Source organism: Podarcis gaigeae (assembly GCF_964106915.1).
Source record: "Podarcis gaigeae genome assembly, chromosome: 15".
NCBI lineage: Eukaryota > Metazoa > Chordata > Lepidosauria > Squamata > Lacertidae > Podarcis > Podarcis gaigeae.
Window position 1 is genome coordinate 25,030,480 of NC_139692.1, and position 18,477 is coordinate 25,048,956.

The 18,477-nt window shown below is 47.2% G+C and overlaps 1 protein-coding gene across 3 annotated transcripts in view; it reads right to left on the reverse strand.

Annotated features, from left to right (window-relative positions):
* The window catches only part of LOC310832312 (beta-galactosidase-1-like protein 2), a 63,135-nt gene that overhangs the window by 16,148 nt on the left and 28,510 nt on the right, over window positions 1-18,477 (reverse strand). For all 3 annotated transcript variants that reach the window (XM_083713980.1, XM_083713979.1, XM_083713981.1), the window contains 6 exons: window positions 16,484-16,565; window positions 9,734-9,798; window positions 4,340-4,424; window positions 3,316-3,453; window positions 2,039-2,119; window positions 532-638 (listed from right to left, as the gene is read on the reverse strand). In XM_083713980.1, coding sequence (XP_083570106.1) covers window positions 532-638; window positions 2,039-2,119; window positions 3,316-3,453; window positions 4,340-4,424; window positions 9,734-9,798; window positions 16,484-16,565 — 558 coding nt within the window. The remainder of the gene's footprint in view (window positions 1-531; window positions 639-2,038; window positions 2,120-3,315; window positions 3,454-4,339; window positions 4,425-9,733; window positions 9,799-16,483; window positions 16,566-18,477) is intronic.

Sequence of the window (18,477 nt, forward strand, 5' to 3'; positions counted from 1 at the left end):
AGGGGAGGGCAATGGGCCACAGAATCAGGGAGAGCACAGCCCCATTTACAGCAGGCTGTAAACAGAACTCTGCTTACCCTGACCGTGCTCTTGACCATTCCATTAGTGAAACGCTTGAAACATCCCTAGCTATTAGCTTACGCTGCTTTTGTGTGCTTAGTTCTGAGTGTGTGGAAAGGAAGGGCTCAATTCCAACAATGAAAGGGTTTTAGGACTGGCTCACACCTGCATGTTCACACCTTGCTAATCGTAGTGTCTAGTATATATTGGAGACACGTAAACGTTATATTTGCATGCAAGCAGTCAACAGATATTGCAGTTGACAAGCTTTAAGCAGGGATGTTGGGAACTCATCACAAAGCCTCTTCCTGTTGGGAAGTAGTCTTTGCCACACTGTTTTGAGCTATACGCAGCACATTTTGCGACAAGACTAGCCATGGAAGCCAGATGTGGCCATGGACTCATGTTGCGTTCCTTCTGATAGGCTGTAGTCCGGGGTCCTACCCCCCAAAAATAAAAATAAGTACATACCTCTACCAGAGATGGCAGCACCTCCCACAGGGAGATATACTGCTGCATCAGGATCGCCCCATACGATGCCTTGTTTAAGATTATAGGAGGTAGAGGACGAGGCATATCTTTTTAAAAAAGAAAAAAAAGTGACTTCTCAAGTACCCCAAATTGCTATTGGCTTTGAAATTAGCATATTCTCCACACCTGAAATAACAACACCCTGGCGGAAAAAAACCCAACCCAAACATTTGTGATTTCCCAGTGTGCTTCAACTCCACTTTGTTTCCATTTTTTTACTGTGTCTTCTCACTATTCTTCTTCTTCATTGCCCTTAGTCTCCCTGGCCTCACTTTCCCTCACCGTGATTTAATCTAATAGGCTGTGGTGACCCCACATGGTTTTGTTTATGGGCAACTGGGGTAACCTAATCTCAGACTCAGAACCTGTTGCTTCGGCATCACTGACAAAAGACCGCATGGGTCACCACAATCAAAAGCGTTAATGGTCAGTGAGGGCAAATGAGGCAGAGAACACTGAGGTTGGAAATGTAGAAAGATGAAAATAACACCAAGAAGCAGCAACAACAGCAGGAGCAGGAGCGGCAGGCAGCCCCGCCAAGGGAACAAAAGGTGCTAGACAGCCTCCATTGACAAGGAGGGGGGAATATATGCAAGAAACAGGAGGTGATTTTAATAAAATGAAGACACTCGCAAAAATTGAGATCTAGTTAAATATTCACTTTTGGCTCAGTACCGTCTCAGAGGCAGTCTTTTGCCCACAACTGTGCCTTAAGTCAGCCTATTCAAAGACAATCCCTGACGCAGGACTGTGAGTGGTGAAGAAATGAAGGGCTTATCCGCATTTCCTCTTGTTCAGCTGCTTTCCCCAGCGGAAAACACACTGTTTCAATAGGAGCAAATGGCAATTGGGGTTTTCTCCAGATTGACGTTTGCTCTGATTTAGAGCTAAAAAAGTGGACTTCTCCTGGAAAAATCGGGGCAAGGGGGAAACCGCTTGGGCACATGCTTAGAAAGTGTGGGACGGGTGGAAAACCACTTGGATTCCTACTTTCTAGGCACCGTACAAGCAGAAGTGTGGCAAGCCTTAAGAGCGGTACATCAACTTGCTGACGGGAGTCCCAAAAATAAACGGGGGGGGGGGGGAGAGGATATTTGAACAGTTTCCCTCTTTCCAATTTGCATTTAAGTTCCCTGGCGTGGAACGTTCCCCTGGCAGGCAGGCGCTGCTATTAGCGGCAGCACTCTCCCCGCTGCTATGAAGTCGGCTGAAAGGGCCATTTCCATAACAAGATGCTCCCCGCTCCCTTTGTCTCTCCTCGTGCTTCGGAAAGTGCTCCTGGCTAATCGACAGGATGTAGCTACATGGGGAGCAGCGGGAGACTGGCACACACATGTCGGGGAGCCAATTTCCAAGCTCCACCCCTGTGGCACTGGCTGGCACTTAGGAGGAAGCAGAGACGGCGCGCCTCCTCCCACCCACAATCACATGGCATTCCCAAAATTACCTGCAAGGCCCGTGAAAAGCTCACGCAGTTTGAAAAACTTGGAGGTGTAGTCTCCGGACTCGGTCAGCACGGCATCATAGTCTGGGGGAAAAGGCAGCGTCATTAGTCAAAGTTAGGAAGAACGCCTGGCTCAGGGGAAATGCCAGGCTGCCTTACTTAACCAGGAAAGCTCATTCCTCCTGAGTGAATACTTCTTGCATCTTTAATCCAAGCGAAATAGGACTGGCTGGTGGAAGCTAGAGACTTCTGGTACTCCATCCTTCCCTAAGCTTTAAGGCCAGCTATTAGAGCAGTGGTTCCCAAACTTTTTCCAGCCACCGCCCCCTTGGCTCCATAAACTCATCCCCAGTGCCCTATGCTGACCTATAAAAAGCATTGTTCAGAACAGTGGTTTGCACAATCCACTAAAAAAAATAACACAATATAATTCAAAACAGTAATGATTAATTGCACATTTATTCTGAATCCAACTAAAACTGTTAAGTTCAACTAATTCAACAAAACTGATGAACTTGATTCAGTGACCTCCAGCGCCCCCCTTACACCCCCTTGCCTCTTAGCACTTCCCTGTAGTAAGTGGTGCAGAAATGGCCTTAAGTAAATAAATAGCACAGCCATTTTTGGCAAGCTTCCCCTCCACCCACCGCATATCAGTAAAATCACTGCACGAGTGCAAAACAACAACAACCCACTTGTGGAGGGATGGAGCTGAGTGGCACAGGAGCTGAGTGGGAGGGAGAACACACTTTGCATGCAAAATGGTTCCAGGCTCACTCCTCTGACATCTCTCTTAAAAGGGACAAGTGACAGGTGATGGGCGGCAGCAGGGGGTGGGGGGACCCTTTGCCAACAACCTTGCAGAACTGCTGTCAGCCAGAGCAGGATTTGGGCTGGAGGTTTTCACCAGCCCTTTCAGCTGAAGCCCTTCTGCAAGGAAAGCAAAGACTCTGCCACTGAGCCCTGGCTTGCAGGACTGGCTAGTCCAGCACCCTGTTCTCACAGTGGCCAACTGTGATTCCCATGGGAAACCCACAAGAAGGATCGAGCATAAGGGCACTCTCCTCCTCCTGTGATTTCAAGAAACTAGTCCTCAGAAGCATTACTGCCTTTGACCATGGATGCACAGTATAGCCTTTGTGGATAGTAGCAATTGATAGCCTTCTCCCCTATGAATTTGTCAAGCCTTCTTTTGAAACCATCCAGGTTGGTGGCCAGCAACTTGCCTACCAGGGCAGTGAGTTCCACAGTTTAATTATGCACTGTCAATGACACCTTACCGTAGCTGGTGATGGTTGCCTTGTACTCGTCAAAATGCAGAGCACCATTCATGAAGCCAAAGTTAGTGCCTCCGTGGAACATGTAGAGGTTGATGGATGTCCCCGCTTTGATGGCTTTTTCAATGTTTGCCATCATTTCTGTGCAGGGAAGCAAAGGGTTGAGAGTGCCTCAGAGCTAGCAATTGCCTTGATGTATTGCTGCAGTACAAACAACGAGCGTCCACGGAGACATCGGGATCAGGGAAGTCCCTTCTGCAATGTGGCACTGCTGCCTTGCAAGCTCAGTTCCTGCCTAACAATAACACTCATTTTGCACAGGAGTGCTTAGTCCTTACTTTGCAAAAACAAACCCTGAAGCAAAAACAAACCAATACCACTCCCCACCCCACTCAAAACCCCATTCCTCTCGGCAAAGGGACCTACCTTCCCCACTCAGCCTGAACATCCCCAGAAAAAACAAAATGCTAATCTTATTAAAGCATTTTACACCCACCTTTCAGCACAAGATTCTGAAGGCAACTGATAACATTGCATTAGGATGTAGAAAAATCTACGAGAATGAAATTAAACAGCAGCACATAACAATTTAAAAGCAGCAGCAGGACAGGAGTCATTAAAAAGCTATTCAAAGCCATTAAGAAGGGAGGTACTTTTCACCTGGTGCCTAAACACCATCAGATTCAGTGCCTGGCCAAGAGATAAGGCAGGGGTGAGGAACCAGTGACCTTCCAGATGTTGGTGGTGGACTAAAACTCACAGCATCCTTCACTGTTGACTGTGTTATGGGAGTTGGGAGTCCAACAACATCCAGAGAGCACCATGTTGGCCTGTCCCTGAGATAACTAACTATTAAGCAGCACCCCTGCTTGGGGAGCCACCCATTTCATCTGACGAGGATGAAAGAAGTAAAGAGAGAGGTCAAGCTGTGTCAGGCAATGAGCAATTCAGACCCTAAAAGAATAAATAAGAGGAGGAGGAAGGGAAGAAGGGAAAGTGGAGCAAATGAGGGAGAACAGCAACTCACCATCTGCATCAAACACATTATGAGGTCCTCCCCAGCTATCGAACCATCCAGTCCAGTATTCCATCACCATCTTGGGCATGTTGTCCTGTTAAAAAAGGACAAGAAATTGAATGGGGTAGATCCTTCCCTCAGGGAGGTATTGACAACTTTTGGGTGTCAGGAGGGGACCTTCCCATTTGCCCAGGCATTTTAGCAGTGTAGCATTACTGCATTTTTAAGGGTTTTGTTTGTCCTCATTTGCCCTTTAGTTTGTTTTGAGTTTCAGTTTGTTTGCATTTTATATGTTGTGGTTGAATTAGTTTTTCGTCACACGTTTGTACACGCTGCCCCGGAACCTTTCGGTAAACAGGCAGTTGACAACAAATCCAAGTAGTTTGCATTTGCCTTGCCTGGAAAAAAACACCCAACAACTGGATAAGGCACAACAGCTTATGACACCACCTTATAGCAAGGTCAGACCCCTGGCCCACCTAGTGCAGGCTAGCGGTGGCTTTACTGGGTCTCAAGCAGAATCGTGTTCCACTAAAGATCCGTTAAGCAGAGAGGCTAAGGACTGAACCTGGCCCCTGCTGAACACTTTGGCATTGAGCTCCTGCTCCAATAACCATGGTTGTACAAACATGTCTAATTTGGCAAAGTTGTTTTCAAGCATTGCTCATTCTTCAGCAAATGGGGAAGGGCTGTATGTAACTCAGGGCAAAGCACCCGCTTTGAATGCTGACAGTCCCAGGTTCAGCCTCCAGCAAGGTCTGAGAATGCAGTGTCTGAAATCCTGGATGGCAGGTACCAGTCAATATAGACAACACAGAGCTAGATGGACTCTTGGTTTGGCAGCTTCCTACGCTCCAATGTTCCATATCAATTTTCATCTGAAGAACTTTCTGCAATGGAATCCATCATGTGGCTAATCTCAAAGAGTTGACTGCTTGAAACATACAGCATGAAACAGGGTGTTCATTGGGAGGTTAAGCAGGCAGAAGTTGTGTGTGTATGTGGGAGGCTGTTTTCTGTGGTGGCACTGAAATGGTCAAATGCTCTCCCTACACCTGTTTAGCCATCACCTAAAGGATAACAAGGATGCCACCCGGCCAAACTGGTCCTGTTCTTCAGTACTTTTAAAATATTAAGACCCTTTCACTGGTTTTTAGCTGCCAACTCTGCTGCATTTATTTTGAGACTTCCTTGCCATATGCAATTGTATTTTACTGGTTTTACTTTTGCTAATCATCAATCCAAGAAGCACACTCAATGCACTAAGCCAGACCTAAGGCTAAAACAAGTAAACAAAAGGAAGCTCAACTCTGCCTGGTTTGAGGGAGGGGAAGTCAGTATGTGGTGAATTTAGCCCTAAAGCCCCATAAATCCTTGAATACCAATTTAAACACCCTACATACATACATGCACACACACCACCCTCTTCTACACATGCCTCGTGGATGAAATCTCTCTGTTTTCCTACAATAATTGTTTATAGGAGGAGCGGGGACCTCAGGCCCCGGACTGTCTAGCTACTTCCAGGAATTCTCCCCTGGCCACACCACTCACCAGCTGTGCTCAAATATTTGTGCCTGGCTGCACTTGGGATGCCTTTGGAATGAGAGGTGAGTACATGCAACCCTCAGAGTTTTATGTGGCTGGAATGTAGCCTCCTAATTTCCTCCTGCCACTTTGCAGAAGCTCAAGAGAGGCACTGGCAGAGATGATGCTCACACTCTCCCTCCTGTTGCAACAGGGGCCAAGAACGCATTGCCAATTTCTTCTCCATCCCCAAGGAAAAAGATGGGAGAACTGCCACACTGCTGTCACTCCAGGCTGTGTGCTTCTCTCTCTGACTTCCTCCAGCCCAGAGAAGATAGTAAGCCATTCAGGTACGTGAGCCACCAAGCTGCATATTTGGTGGCCCACCAGGGCTCACTAAGCCCTGCAATGGATCATTAGGCCTACTTTAAGACTAAAAGGAAACAGAGAGCTGGTGTGCAGCCTGGCGTGGTGGCAGCTAAGTCCCAGATCTCTTGGGCCAGGCACACCAGCAGCTCCGCTTTGGCTTTGTTTGTCACTTAGGTGCTCTCCCCAAGCCCTCATCCCAGGGGAGCAAGCAAGCAAGCAGTAAATTACAGGTCTACCAAGCCAGAAGCAGTAGCTAGAGAGAATTTGCTAGAGTGAGAAAAACCACAGTGTGTTATGTGCAGCTTATTTCCACCTAAGGTAATTACCTCAAATCCATAATGCTGGTGCACAGTAAAAACAGAAGAACTGGCTTGCTGGATCAGACACAGGTCTGCTGTTGAAACTCCAACAGCAAGTAGTCAAATACCCGCAGGTGCTCATAAGAAAGGCATTAAGGCAGTGGCCTTCAATGATTGCTCGGCACAGAGGCTTCGCTTAGCTGTTTAGTTAATGTCTGCAGTAGACAGACTTATCCTTCATGACTTTAATTCCTGCACACGCACACACAGCAAAGTCGTGAAAGCTAGTGGCCAGCTCATCTTGGTAAAGTGAGTTCCTGCTGAGAAGGCTGGAACAGGCCTCCCTGGCAGGTTATGAGAACTGCTACAAGCAGCCAGAGACTTCAGTACACATGGGGTGTCACCTGCTGCAAGATCTGACACTGGCTGAATGCACCACTGAGGCTCCTAGTTGGTGAAGTGAAGTGGAAACCATTCCATGATCCCCTGGGCCTGGGAAGTCAGGTGAAGATTAAGGGCCAATCAGGGGCTGCCAAATATTAAAAAAACTTGCAGATCTGGTGACTTGCCTCAGTGCGACCCATTAGTTGCTGGGGAAGGTGACCTGGTTCTTCCTTGGTAGCTCCAGCCAACACAACTTTTATCGGGTCTGCTCCTTCCCCTACCTGCCTCTGGCTTGCCAACTTGCCTGGCTACCAGGATCCCCACCAACCTCAAATACACAGCTAGCATATGTGCAACTGAGCCACCTTTACTTTTACTGGGCCAAGGTCTTAGTTTATAAAGCCCTAAAAAACTCAAGACTAGGTTATCTTAGAGACCTCATTGTCCACTAGATCCCTGCCTAGTCCCTGTGCTGAGCTGATGAGGCCTTACTGATGGTGCCATGCGTTCAGCCTGTGGCCCACCATCAACAGGGCCTTCATTGTGGCTGCACCAACACTGTAGAACTCTTGCACCGTTGCCAAATGGACATGCACCTGTGACTCTGTGCTTTAGACATCTCTCTTTTTACTCAGGCCTTTACCAGCAGAATAATTGCTGTTGTTGTTTGCAGCCAACACAATCTACAATGAAGTATTTTGTTGTGCTTTGTAATTTTGTTTTTAATTATTAGTTTTATTTTATAAACAAGATCATCTGCAGTGCACTGGCTTTCCTCTGGCTGTAGATCAATCATAGCAAAGACTGTTATGGTCTGTGGCTAAGACAATGAACTGAGCCGAGCAGGAGGAATAATGGGAGTGGAGAAACCTGGGGCTGGAATAATTAAATTGCAGCCTCCAGTGCAGAAGAGAAAGATTGCCAGCAGCAGGCTTTGTAATGGCCCATTCTGCCTCCTCCCTGCCCCCAGAACATCCCCCTGCTGCCCCACAAAATAAACAAGCTAGGCTAGGAAGGACCTACCTGCCAGAAAACGGAAACCGCATTGCCTGGCCTCCTCCTGCCAAGTCTTGTTCCCCTTAATTGCTTAATCGATTGCTCAATATTAGAAAAGGAATTACCAGCCATTCAGATATGTTAAGCACTAAAAAGGATAGACAAGCACAGACCTCATGCTGCAGATTCGACTCAGGCGAGGGGAATGATTTAATCACACCTTGCTGGTGGCTTTGTGACAAAGCCAATCTACCATGAAGAGGTTGGCGTTCTGCATTCCTACTGTTCCCCCTGCACCGCTGAGAGACAGACATAGGTTGAACCTCTCCCTCCTGTCCAAATTGCTCAGAAGGGGCCTCAACACACTTGCAACCCACATGCCTGAGCCACCCTAATGCGTATGCTGTTACCAGGACCATTAGTCTGCAGGGCACAACCTGATAGCGACCTTGCATATGATAGGAATTGAGGGGTGTGGGTGGGTGTGTACACACCTGTGCTTAGAGCAGGGCTTGCTGCACCAAAACGGCCATCGTTCTTGACCGCTGCCCATGCTAGCTGGGGAAGATGGGAGTTGTAGTTCCCGAAAACCTGGATGGCACCATGCTGGCAACTCCAGCTTAGAGGTACATTTCATACATGCAGGGGGAAAACCCACACAAACTCACATCCACAGAACTTTTGGAACTCACATTGGAGAAGGCCAAGCAAAGGAGTGTCAGCAGTAGGTAGGTCCTATCCTTCCCCCAAGGGCACGACTATTACAGCAACCACCACTGATTTTCTCTCTTCAGAGGAAAGTCAATGGATGCACTCAGGTAAGTCCCTGGGGTGGAAGCAAATTCAGCTATATGGCTCTAGTCTTGGTTTAGCTTTTTGGTCATGATAAAAAGTTGGTTGGGAAAGTTGCACAGAATAATGGGAGCTGGCTTTTACAACTGCAGGTTTTACGGTTTTTCTGGTGTGGCGGGGCTCTTCCTCTTTTTTTTAACAGAGAAGAAATAGAGGTGAGAGAAGAGAAAGGCGGAAAGAAGGAGGAAGGGAGGGTTCTGGTTTTGTTCCAATGAATCCTCTGCAAAGGAGGATCTGAGCTGAGGTATCCCAGCGCCAGGTCCAACACTCACAAACTGGGCCAGTCAGCTTTTAAATCAGGTTCTTGATGGCATCTTGGCAGCAACAAGCAGAAAGACTGTTCAAGACAGGAGTGAGGGACTGTCTTCTTCAGCCACATTCCCTTCTGGGCAGCCTTTTTTGGGCCACATCCTGATGGTGGGCGGTGTGAGAAGAAAAAGTGGGTGGAGCAACAAATGCAAATTTTACCTTTGTGCAGTATACTAGTTTCTGCATACACACCTCTATACTCTATAATTTGGAGGGCCAGATAGAGAGGATGGGAGGACCACATTCGACCCCTGGGACTTAAGGTTCCCTACTCCTGGTTTAAAGGCTTTGAAGGACAAAACCAACTTCCTTAAGGGAACTCTTAGGCACAACTAAAAATATTCCAACTCAAGAAGCTATGCCTAAAGAGTGCCAGTGAAGGATTATTTATCTTCCAAATGCATTACAGTGGTACCTTGGTTGTCGAACGGCTTGGCTTCTGAACAAATCAGGTTCCGAATGCCGCAAACCTGGAAGTAAGTGTCGAACGGACTCCCAGAACAGATTAAGTTCGACAAACACGGTACCAATGTATACTCAATAGCCAGGTTTTCACAGACAAGGCGGCTTCCTCCCTGCTTTTCCAGCACTCTTTTCCAGAGCCCTGAAGCACCACATACAAGAGCAGTAGAACAGCATGTCTACCCCTTGGATGCTTCGTACCTACCTGCATTGTGTCAAGGTATGACAGGATACCCGGCTCCATCTTCTGAAAGTTAACAGTGGCCAGAGCTAAGCAGGGAGGGAGACAGAAGAAGATAAGGAGATTTCAGGTAGGTTCAAATAGCGGCAAATGCCCCTTCGATTCAAAACATGCCTCCCAGCCTAGCACAGATACTCGGGTTGGCATGAACCACGAGATGGAATTCTGCCCTGGCTGCGTCCTGCTCATTTTCAACCACATCCAGTTCACATATGCAGCATTTGGCCACTATGCACTTGTTTGACCAGGAGCAGGAACCATCCCTGGGCCTGAGGGGATAACAAGCATCGGCAGTATCCAGTTTCACACAACAAGCCGCCAGTCCTCATGCTATAGTTGTAGGAACTTCCCACTGGAGAGTTTTAAGCAAGAATGAAATGCACTTTGCCTGAGAGATGGGACTTATGATCAAAAGGCACAAGAGGCCACAGCCCTGGTGAAGCTAAGCAGGTTTGGATCTGGTCAGTGCCTGGATGGGAGACTGCCTGAGAGCCACCTGTAGGCTGACTTGGGTACCAAGGTGGAAGAATGGCAGGATACATGTGTAAAAAACCTCCCAAATAAATCCAGTTTAATCCAGTTTACTCTCTCCCCGCCCCCCCCTCCTAATTCTATTAATTTATTGGTGAAGGTGCTGACAAATCTCAGTTACAGATTCCTCCTCTCCTCTCCCCAGCCCCGGCCCCAACACTCTTCCCAGGGTTCAATTTATGGAAAGGAAATTACTATTAAACTGCTTTGAGTTTTCACTAATGTCCTTACAATTCTAGCTTCAAACATTTGCAGTATTACAACCCCCCCCCCCACCTGCTTCACAGACCGGGTGGTGGTTGTAGAAAAAAGGGGATGTCCCAAGGCTTAATTAGCACTAGCAGAGCAATTAGGGATGCTGAGATAAAAGGCCGCACACCAAAGCCGCCAGTAGCATTTGAAGTTGCATCCTGTGGCGAAGTCCATCTCCAAGGGTGAGGCCCTTCCTAGCCTCAGCAGCAGGAAGCAGACGTAAAACTGGAACAGGAACGAACTGGCCAGCTCTCCCAGGTTGTTTCCAGGAGACCCGTTTGTTGAGCATTCATCCTGACCGGTGTGTGGGGATGCCAGGTGGAGATGGCCACTTACTGAGTGTTCGTTCAGACAGGTCTGCGGGGAGCTTTTATGACTTTGCATCAAGCAAGCAGAACCCCGCACTTCTCCATCTCTTTTCTTATCATGAAACATTCAATTTGGGTGGAGAAATTGGTTTGTTTCATAAGAGCACCAAATACAGGGCAACCTGAATTTGCTGGTATGTGATTGAATCCCACCACAAAATTGTGACAGTCCCTAGAAGCACAGGGGAGGGCGGGGAGGAAAAGAGAAGGGAGGGTTCATCACACGTTTGACTGCCCTTGCCCCATATGAATAATGAGAAGAGCTTGCTGTATCAGGCCAGTGTTCCATCTAGTCTAGCATCCTGTTCTCAGTGGCCAAGCAGAAACCCACAAGCAGGACCTGAGCTCAACAGCATTCTTCACTCCTGCGGTTTCCAGCAATTGGCATTCAGAAGCATTCCTGCATCTGGCAGCAGAGGCAGACTATAGCCATCGTGACTAGTAGCCACTGATAGCCCTTATCCTCCACAGTTTAGTCCAATCCTCTTTTAAAGCCATCCAAGTTGGTGGGAATGGATTCCAGTGTTATCTGCTTTACAGCCACAAATTAGCTGCACAATGGCAGCAGCTCATGGAAGGGTGTGCGGCTTCTCTTTGTGCACCTTGAATGAGTCATGCACGATGCGTGGGGTGCGATACATGGAGGAGGCCATCGAATGACACATGTTTTGCATGTAAAAAGGTTCCAGGTTCATCATCAGTGAAAAGATTCCATGCAGCAGGGCTGCAAAAACAGAACTGAACAGAGACTATGGAGCAAGGGTGGGGGACCCACCTGGGCTAAGGTATGGGCAGCCCTCCAGACCTCTCTGCCTGGCCCTCAGTATTCGTCACAGGTCCTGCCTCCAGCTACAACCCTGATCAGAACTACTCTGCCCCCTCACAGAGGGCTTTTGCACTATGGTGGCGATAAAAGAATCAGAGTTGGAGGGGACCACAAGGATCGTCTAGCCCAACCGCCTACAATACAGGAATATTTTGGTGGTGCTCGGACCCATGGCTCAGAGATTAAGAGTTTCATCATGCTCTACCAACAGAGCAAACCACTGACAGTTGAAATAGACAGCAACTCGGCCAGATGAACTAAAGGTCTGATTCACAAACCAGCATCATATCTCCATATATACAAAATGTCTTCTGGGTAGGTGAATTACAAAGGTCTAGCAGCTTGCTCTTTAAATAAAACAAAAAACAAGCAAACGCTGATTGTTAAGAAAGCTGTTTTTTTTAGGACAACTATGTTTCAAAAACTCAGGGCTCTGTCAAAAGATGACCTGGTCTGCAAATTCCACGGCGTCAATGGGAATCATCAGGAGGATAGAAAAGCCAGGGTCTTTTTTTCACCTGCAGGCAAACAGAGACAGTCACCCTCCTCTTCTTTCCTCTTCCAAGCATGCTTTTTATTACCTCCGCTCTTTGTGTGTTCTCACAGCCACCTTGCCTCTGCCGCATCACTCAGAGCCCTAGTTATTCCGCACTCCTGATTACTTGACATGTTGACTCTAATGAGCAGATTGTTGTGACATCCGAAGCATGAGCTGGGATCAAGGCGCGCTTGTCACATGAGCCCGATGAAGGAGACAACTCCAAACAAGAGAAACGAGTGCGCTCTCAGGCAGTAAACACATTTGCGCAGGAAGCAGAGCAAAGCTGAACTGATCTCCCCCCTTACACACACACATACCACTGATCCCCATCTCCCACTGGCAGGGAGAGAGTGACCCCATGTGGACAGGGCTGGGAAGTTCTGTCATTTAACAAGAAGGTGTCAGGCCTGGATGGGATGCAACAGGATGCTAGCCAATTCCCAAGGACAGGCTGCGCCACCTCTACTTGTATTTTTAAACAATTAAATAAAATTTAATACAGTTTCCACATAAAATAACATAGTGTACGTACCTGGATTTTAAAAGGGCAAATACTGTACTCCAATAAGAGTTGCTAAGTTGTTATTATTATTTAACAAATATAAGCAAAGAGTAATTGCAAAAGATCAATGAGCAGCAAACAAACTCTGCCATCTTCACATCCACAAAAAATATTAGAACTAGAGGTGTGCCCCCAAAAGTGAATCAGGTCAATTTGAGTCCTGGGATCTAGCCAAATTGCATTGAGGAAGCCCTAGATGGCCCTGGGGTGGATCGGGTCCACCTGGAGCAACCTGAGGTTGTCGGCGGGGGGGGGGGGAGGGAATCTTCTGATGGGAGGGTGCAGAGAAGGAAACACGCAGACACCCTTGTGTGTGTTTCCTTCTCCATCCACCAAACCACATGTTTAATTAGGAGTTAAAACCCTGCTTAAATATATGGTCAAGGGGCACCAGGGAGAAAGGGAAAGTCATGTTTTCATCTCCTCCTTCTCCCCAACCCCCCCAAAAAAATTCCAAATCAGTTTAGGACCTGGATCAGGAGCAGCCATGGAGCAGAGCCTCTCTGAAGCATTGGGTTGGACCACAGATCAGAGCAGGGGACCTGTGGACAGCCCTAATTAGAATCTTTGGTGTGTTGAGGGCCACATTTCCTTGGGGGTAATGTGCTGGGGGCCACAGGATTTTATCCTGCTCACCATAAACAACCAGATCAAGCCCTTTTCCTAGAGTGAAGTCAAAAAATTACAACTCCACCTCTATGAACAACCTTCCCTCTTTTGCTATCCTAGTGGCATTTTGCCTTCGCTTTAAGAACCCATTTAAAACAAAGGGTGAGGGGGTGAAAAGAGGGGGTTCCATTATCAGCCTGCAATTTGCTTGCACAACTTTAATTAAGCCTCTGGTTTTCAAGCTCCAATTTAATAATGAAAGGGTGCACTGAGTTGTTACAAAAAAGGAAGCAGGGGGAACCAGCTAAGTGGCTTGTACACGAGGAAAACAGTTTTGATTTTTAAAATACAAAAAGCCATTTCAGCCCATTAAACTTAATCCTGAGAGGCTTTGAGTACTTTGGTTGCACCACTAAGAATCAGCATGAGATGCAGATACAGCTTGTGTTTGTATAAGACAGCATTACACACTCTTTAAAAACACATACACACCATAGTTTTGTTATCTGAAACGTAACAGTATAATAAAATAATTCATGTTCCAAAATAGTCTATTTAATTTAATCCTTCTTGTCCCCGATGTGTCCTCATAAAACTAGACACTTCACTCCCCTTAAAATGTCCTTCCAGCTTCCCAGAACCCCAATACCAGGATGCCCAAATGACATGACTAGGGTTGTGTATCACACTACACATTCAAAGCATGGAGCTCCCCTCCCAAAGAATTCTGGAAACTGTAGTTTATCACCCACCCAGTGAAAAAAAAGTCTCTGTTCCTTCATCTGATTCTTCTAGGTCAATCACAAGACTGTGGCGGTGAATCCCAATATGCTCCAGCCACTCAGTGACTCCCAGCACTGCCACCCACCTTGATCCTCAGTTTCCAAGGGGGCATTAATGGGGAGCAGAAATAACCTTAGGCTGTATTCTATATGGTTGAATGATTCAAATGGCTTCCTCCCCAAAGGGTAAGGGATAGAAGACTTGCAGCCCTCCAGATGCTGATGAAGTCCAAACTCCCATCAGCCCCAGCCAGCCTGGCCAGTAGTCTCAAGGGCCACAGGTTCCCCACCCCTGTTTTAAGCAGAAATGAGTTGTCCAAATCATAGGCATGCAATGGCTCAGGATAATTGGAGCTGAAGGCCAATGACACCTGGAGGCCTCCAATATGTCTACCTCTGAGACACACTTTGGCACAGTGATACTCCCAAGCCAATGCCCTCAGAGGGGGCCCGCACAGCCTCCCATTGGACCAGCCCTGCCACTCAACATCAGCAACCGCAAGCTGTTGACAGAGGGGCCGGCTCTCAATCTTCTATCAGATTGCCATGACTCGTTATCATAAGATGCTTAGCGTTTTGATTTGATTTAGTGTTAAGTGGTTTCTGCAATTCTGATTGAGTTAGGTGCCGTGAGCATGCTAATGGAGAGAAGTACATTTAATAAATAACTACCTTTTTTAAAAATGGAAGGCCACATTACAGAGCCGGAAAGTTTAAATGATATGTTCAGCTTTCATGTAGGGTCAGAAGCCACTGGGGGCAGCAGGCAATGCACATAGCATTGAGATGGCAGATTGGGGCTCACAGTCCACTATACGCAAATTCCCTCTGCTTTTTAAGCCTTACACTGACTTGGGTCTTGAGGCTTGCAAGCCTCTTCTACCACAATGAGGACAAGACACCGCCTTTGACAAAAACAAAACCTCATAACTCCATAAACCTACAACATTCCTTCAAATAATGTGAGTTCAGTTATGCAAATGTCTAGGCCACACCGTTGGGATTCTAGAGAGCTTGCATTTACACCCCCCTCACCCTATTCCCAGGGACATGGGTGGGACTGTGGGTTAAACTACAGAGCCTAGGACTTGCCGATCAGAAGGTCGGCGGTTCAAATCCCCGCAACGGGGTGAGGTCCCGTTGCTCAGTCCCTGCTCCTACCAACCTAGCAGTTCGAAAGTATGTCAAAGTGCAAAAAGATAAATAGGTATCGCTCTGGCAGGAAGGTAAACGGCATTTCTATGCTCTGCTCCGGTTCGCCAGAAGCAGCTTAGTCATGCTGGCCACATGACCCGGAAGCTGTACGCCGGCTCCCTCGGCCAATAAAGCGAGATGAGTGCCGCAACCCCAGAGTCGGCCACGACTGGACCTAACGGTCAGGGGTCCCTTTACCTTTACACCCTATTCCCACAAAAGCAGGAAGCAAGAAAGGCTGTGTCAGCTTATTTTCACCAGCTAACTAGACTCAAGTTTATGGAACATGCAATGTCCCACTGAAGATCTCTGAAATTCAGCAAAACTGAAACTGTGAAGGAGACTGATGGCCAGGAGAGGTAAAACAATAAAAACCACACAGTATGTAGTCAGTTTGAAAAGTTAGGAGGCACAGGACACTAAGAACTGGAGGCTGAAGAAGATGGAGAAGACCAGAGAGGTATCTGAGAGGTCCAGGGCTGGGGAAGGAAGCTGGAAAGTGAGCCAAAGTGGAATTCAAGAGAGCTGGAGTACGGGGATTAGATAGCCTTGAAGCAAGAAGTGCAAAAGGCCATCACTCTCAAAACATGATTCCTGCCCCCCACAAAGAGCTATAAATCCAAAACATTCCAGGCCACATGTGCAATATACAGTCCAAACCCAAAGAGACAAAGCAGGAGTGAGGACCCTCAGGCATGTGGGGGGTGTTAAATGCAGACCTCCCTATCCGGCCATTGGGACTCTTCTCCCCACAAAGTTGCCCATTCCTATAATACAGTAACACATGAAGTCATCCCCGCTACTCAAGTGCAATTGATAGCTAAGTGCTGCACAGCTGCTAATAACACACAAATACGCACAAAGAGAGAGAGAGAGAGAGCGCTTGATCTGATCCCCATTCCCTATTTGCAGAACTTGCTCTATTAACTATGGCTGAGGATGGAGACTCTGCTAAAGATTCAGTTGACACAACATACACTGGCCCATTTGTCGCCCCACCCCAGGTGTGCTCTAGTCTACCCATTCCAACACACCACAATGCCACGTACCTCCTGACACAAAGCCAGCGGCCAGCCCATCTTTATTGTCAGAGGTCATCAACAGCTCCACAATCTTCCTTTTTAACAGGGCCTGCACAAGGAGGGGAAGAAAACACACACATTATGTTGGGAGTCAACACTGATCTACAGAAGGGAGCTTTCATGATGGATAAGGCTAGCAATGACTGTATAGACCTTCCAGTATCAGAGACGGTATGATTCCGGATACCATTCGCTGGGGAACAACAGCATGGGCATCTGTTTCGGAACAGAACGCTAGACTAGGTAAGGCCTTTGGTCAGATCCAGCAGGGTTTCTTCTGAGCTCAGGTTGGAGGGCAGGCCAGGACTCTTGGTGTTGCTGACCCTGGAGCTGAACTGGACTCTGATTCCAAGTCCCTGGCGTTAGTTGCTGTAGGTGGCAGGCACCCACCAGAGATCCTGAGACACCCGGGCCAATTCCTGCTTTTGAGGACCCAAGCCATAATAGTAGTAGTAGTAGTAGTAGTACAGTAGTAATAAATGATATAGGGGGAAAGACATTAAAAAGAATGAGTGGTTTATATTATCAGTGGACCAGCACAGCCAAATTTTCTGGCATCTGAATATTTATGACCATTTTAAACTCTTTCATATGACCAAATCTTATTTAAGGAAAAATGTATGTCTTTCACCCAAGACATACATTTACAGTTTACTTCATACACTAGCTTAAACCTGCAGCTCTAAACTGAGTGTGTCACATTTTGCCCAGATGTGCATAAAAACAAGTTAAGATTCTTTGACATTTGATAAGTTTCTTAACAAGTGTCAGGATCGGAGGTTCCTTCTGAGCTTCTGCTGCCCCACCCCACTGTCCCTGGCCAACATTGCAGCAGACAGGGCATTCTCTGTTGAGCAAGAGATACTGATACCTTGCCCTGTAAATTGTGTCCATCACTGGTGCTGATGTTGCTCTCTCTCACACACACACACAACTTCAGTGCCACCTTCTTATTTACTTACGAAAGCAAATACACACATACTTAACATAAGAATACAAAAAGAAAACTTGCTAACACCAGACAGCTGATACAGGATTAGTATAGCTTTTAATTTTCACTAGGGGATTACAACATATTGAGTCAAGATGATATCTGCAACTTCTAAAGAACAATCTGCTCCTGTGCAAACAGACTCCATTGTTATCCTAATAGGTGACAATTATATGGCTGCCAATATACCAGCCTTCCCCAACCTGGTGCCCTCCAGATGCTGTCAAAGTGCAAACTCATCAGCCCCAGCTGGCTGATAAGACTTGTACTCCAAACCTTCTAGAGATTGCCAGGCTGGGGAAGGCTGCTAACAACCACTGATTTGTACCAATTTAATCCGCCCACACTTTCAATGAAGTTCTGGGCAACCTGACACTCAAGTTCATTATTATTTTCTGCAGGTATGAGGGTGAGAGCATCACACAACGTAAAGTCACAACAAAAGCTGTTTAGCCTCTGTGCTAAAGCACCAGGCTCCCACCTCATCCGAGCAGCTTATGTTGCACACCACTCAGCCTCCAGGCTTAAAATCAAGTGAAGCATCCACCTGCTGCCACGGGAGGAATCCTTTGCATATTTGCTGCATTGCACCACTTTGTTCCAAGGAAAGAAATGGCTGAGGGGGTGCATTAGTGAGCAAACACCAAGTTCCTCCGTGTCATCTCGCAAGGATCATGGAACCCATGGTTGTTGAGTCAGGTTGACCCAGCTATTAAATCTCCTAAATAGGAACATGGCCCATCAGGGGCATTCAACACAGAGGGAGGGGAGAGAGAGAGAATCTTTCTACCCTGATCTGCAAGGGGAATGCAGTTGAAAGAGGGGGTGAGAAACTAATGCTGTATGCAACCCTTTGCACTCAGTGGGACGTATGTCAAAGTAGGCATGCATAGGGCTGTGCTGTAAAATGATCTACGGGGAGGGGTTTGCAGCTAGCTGGGCCTCTTGGAACACAGACTGGAAACCACTG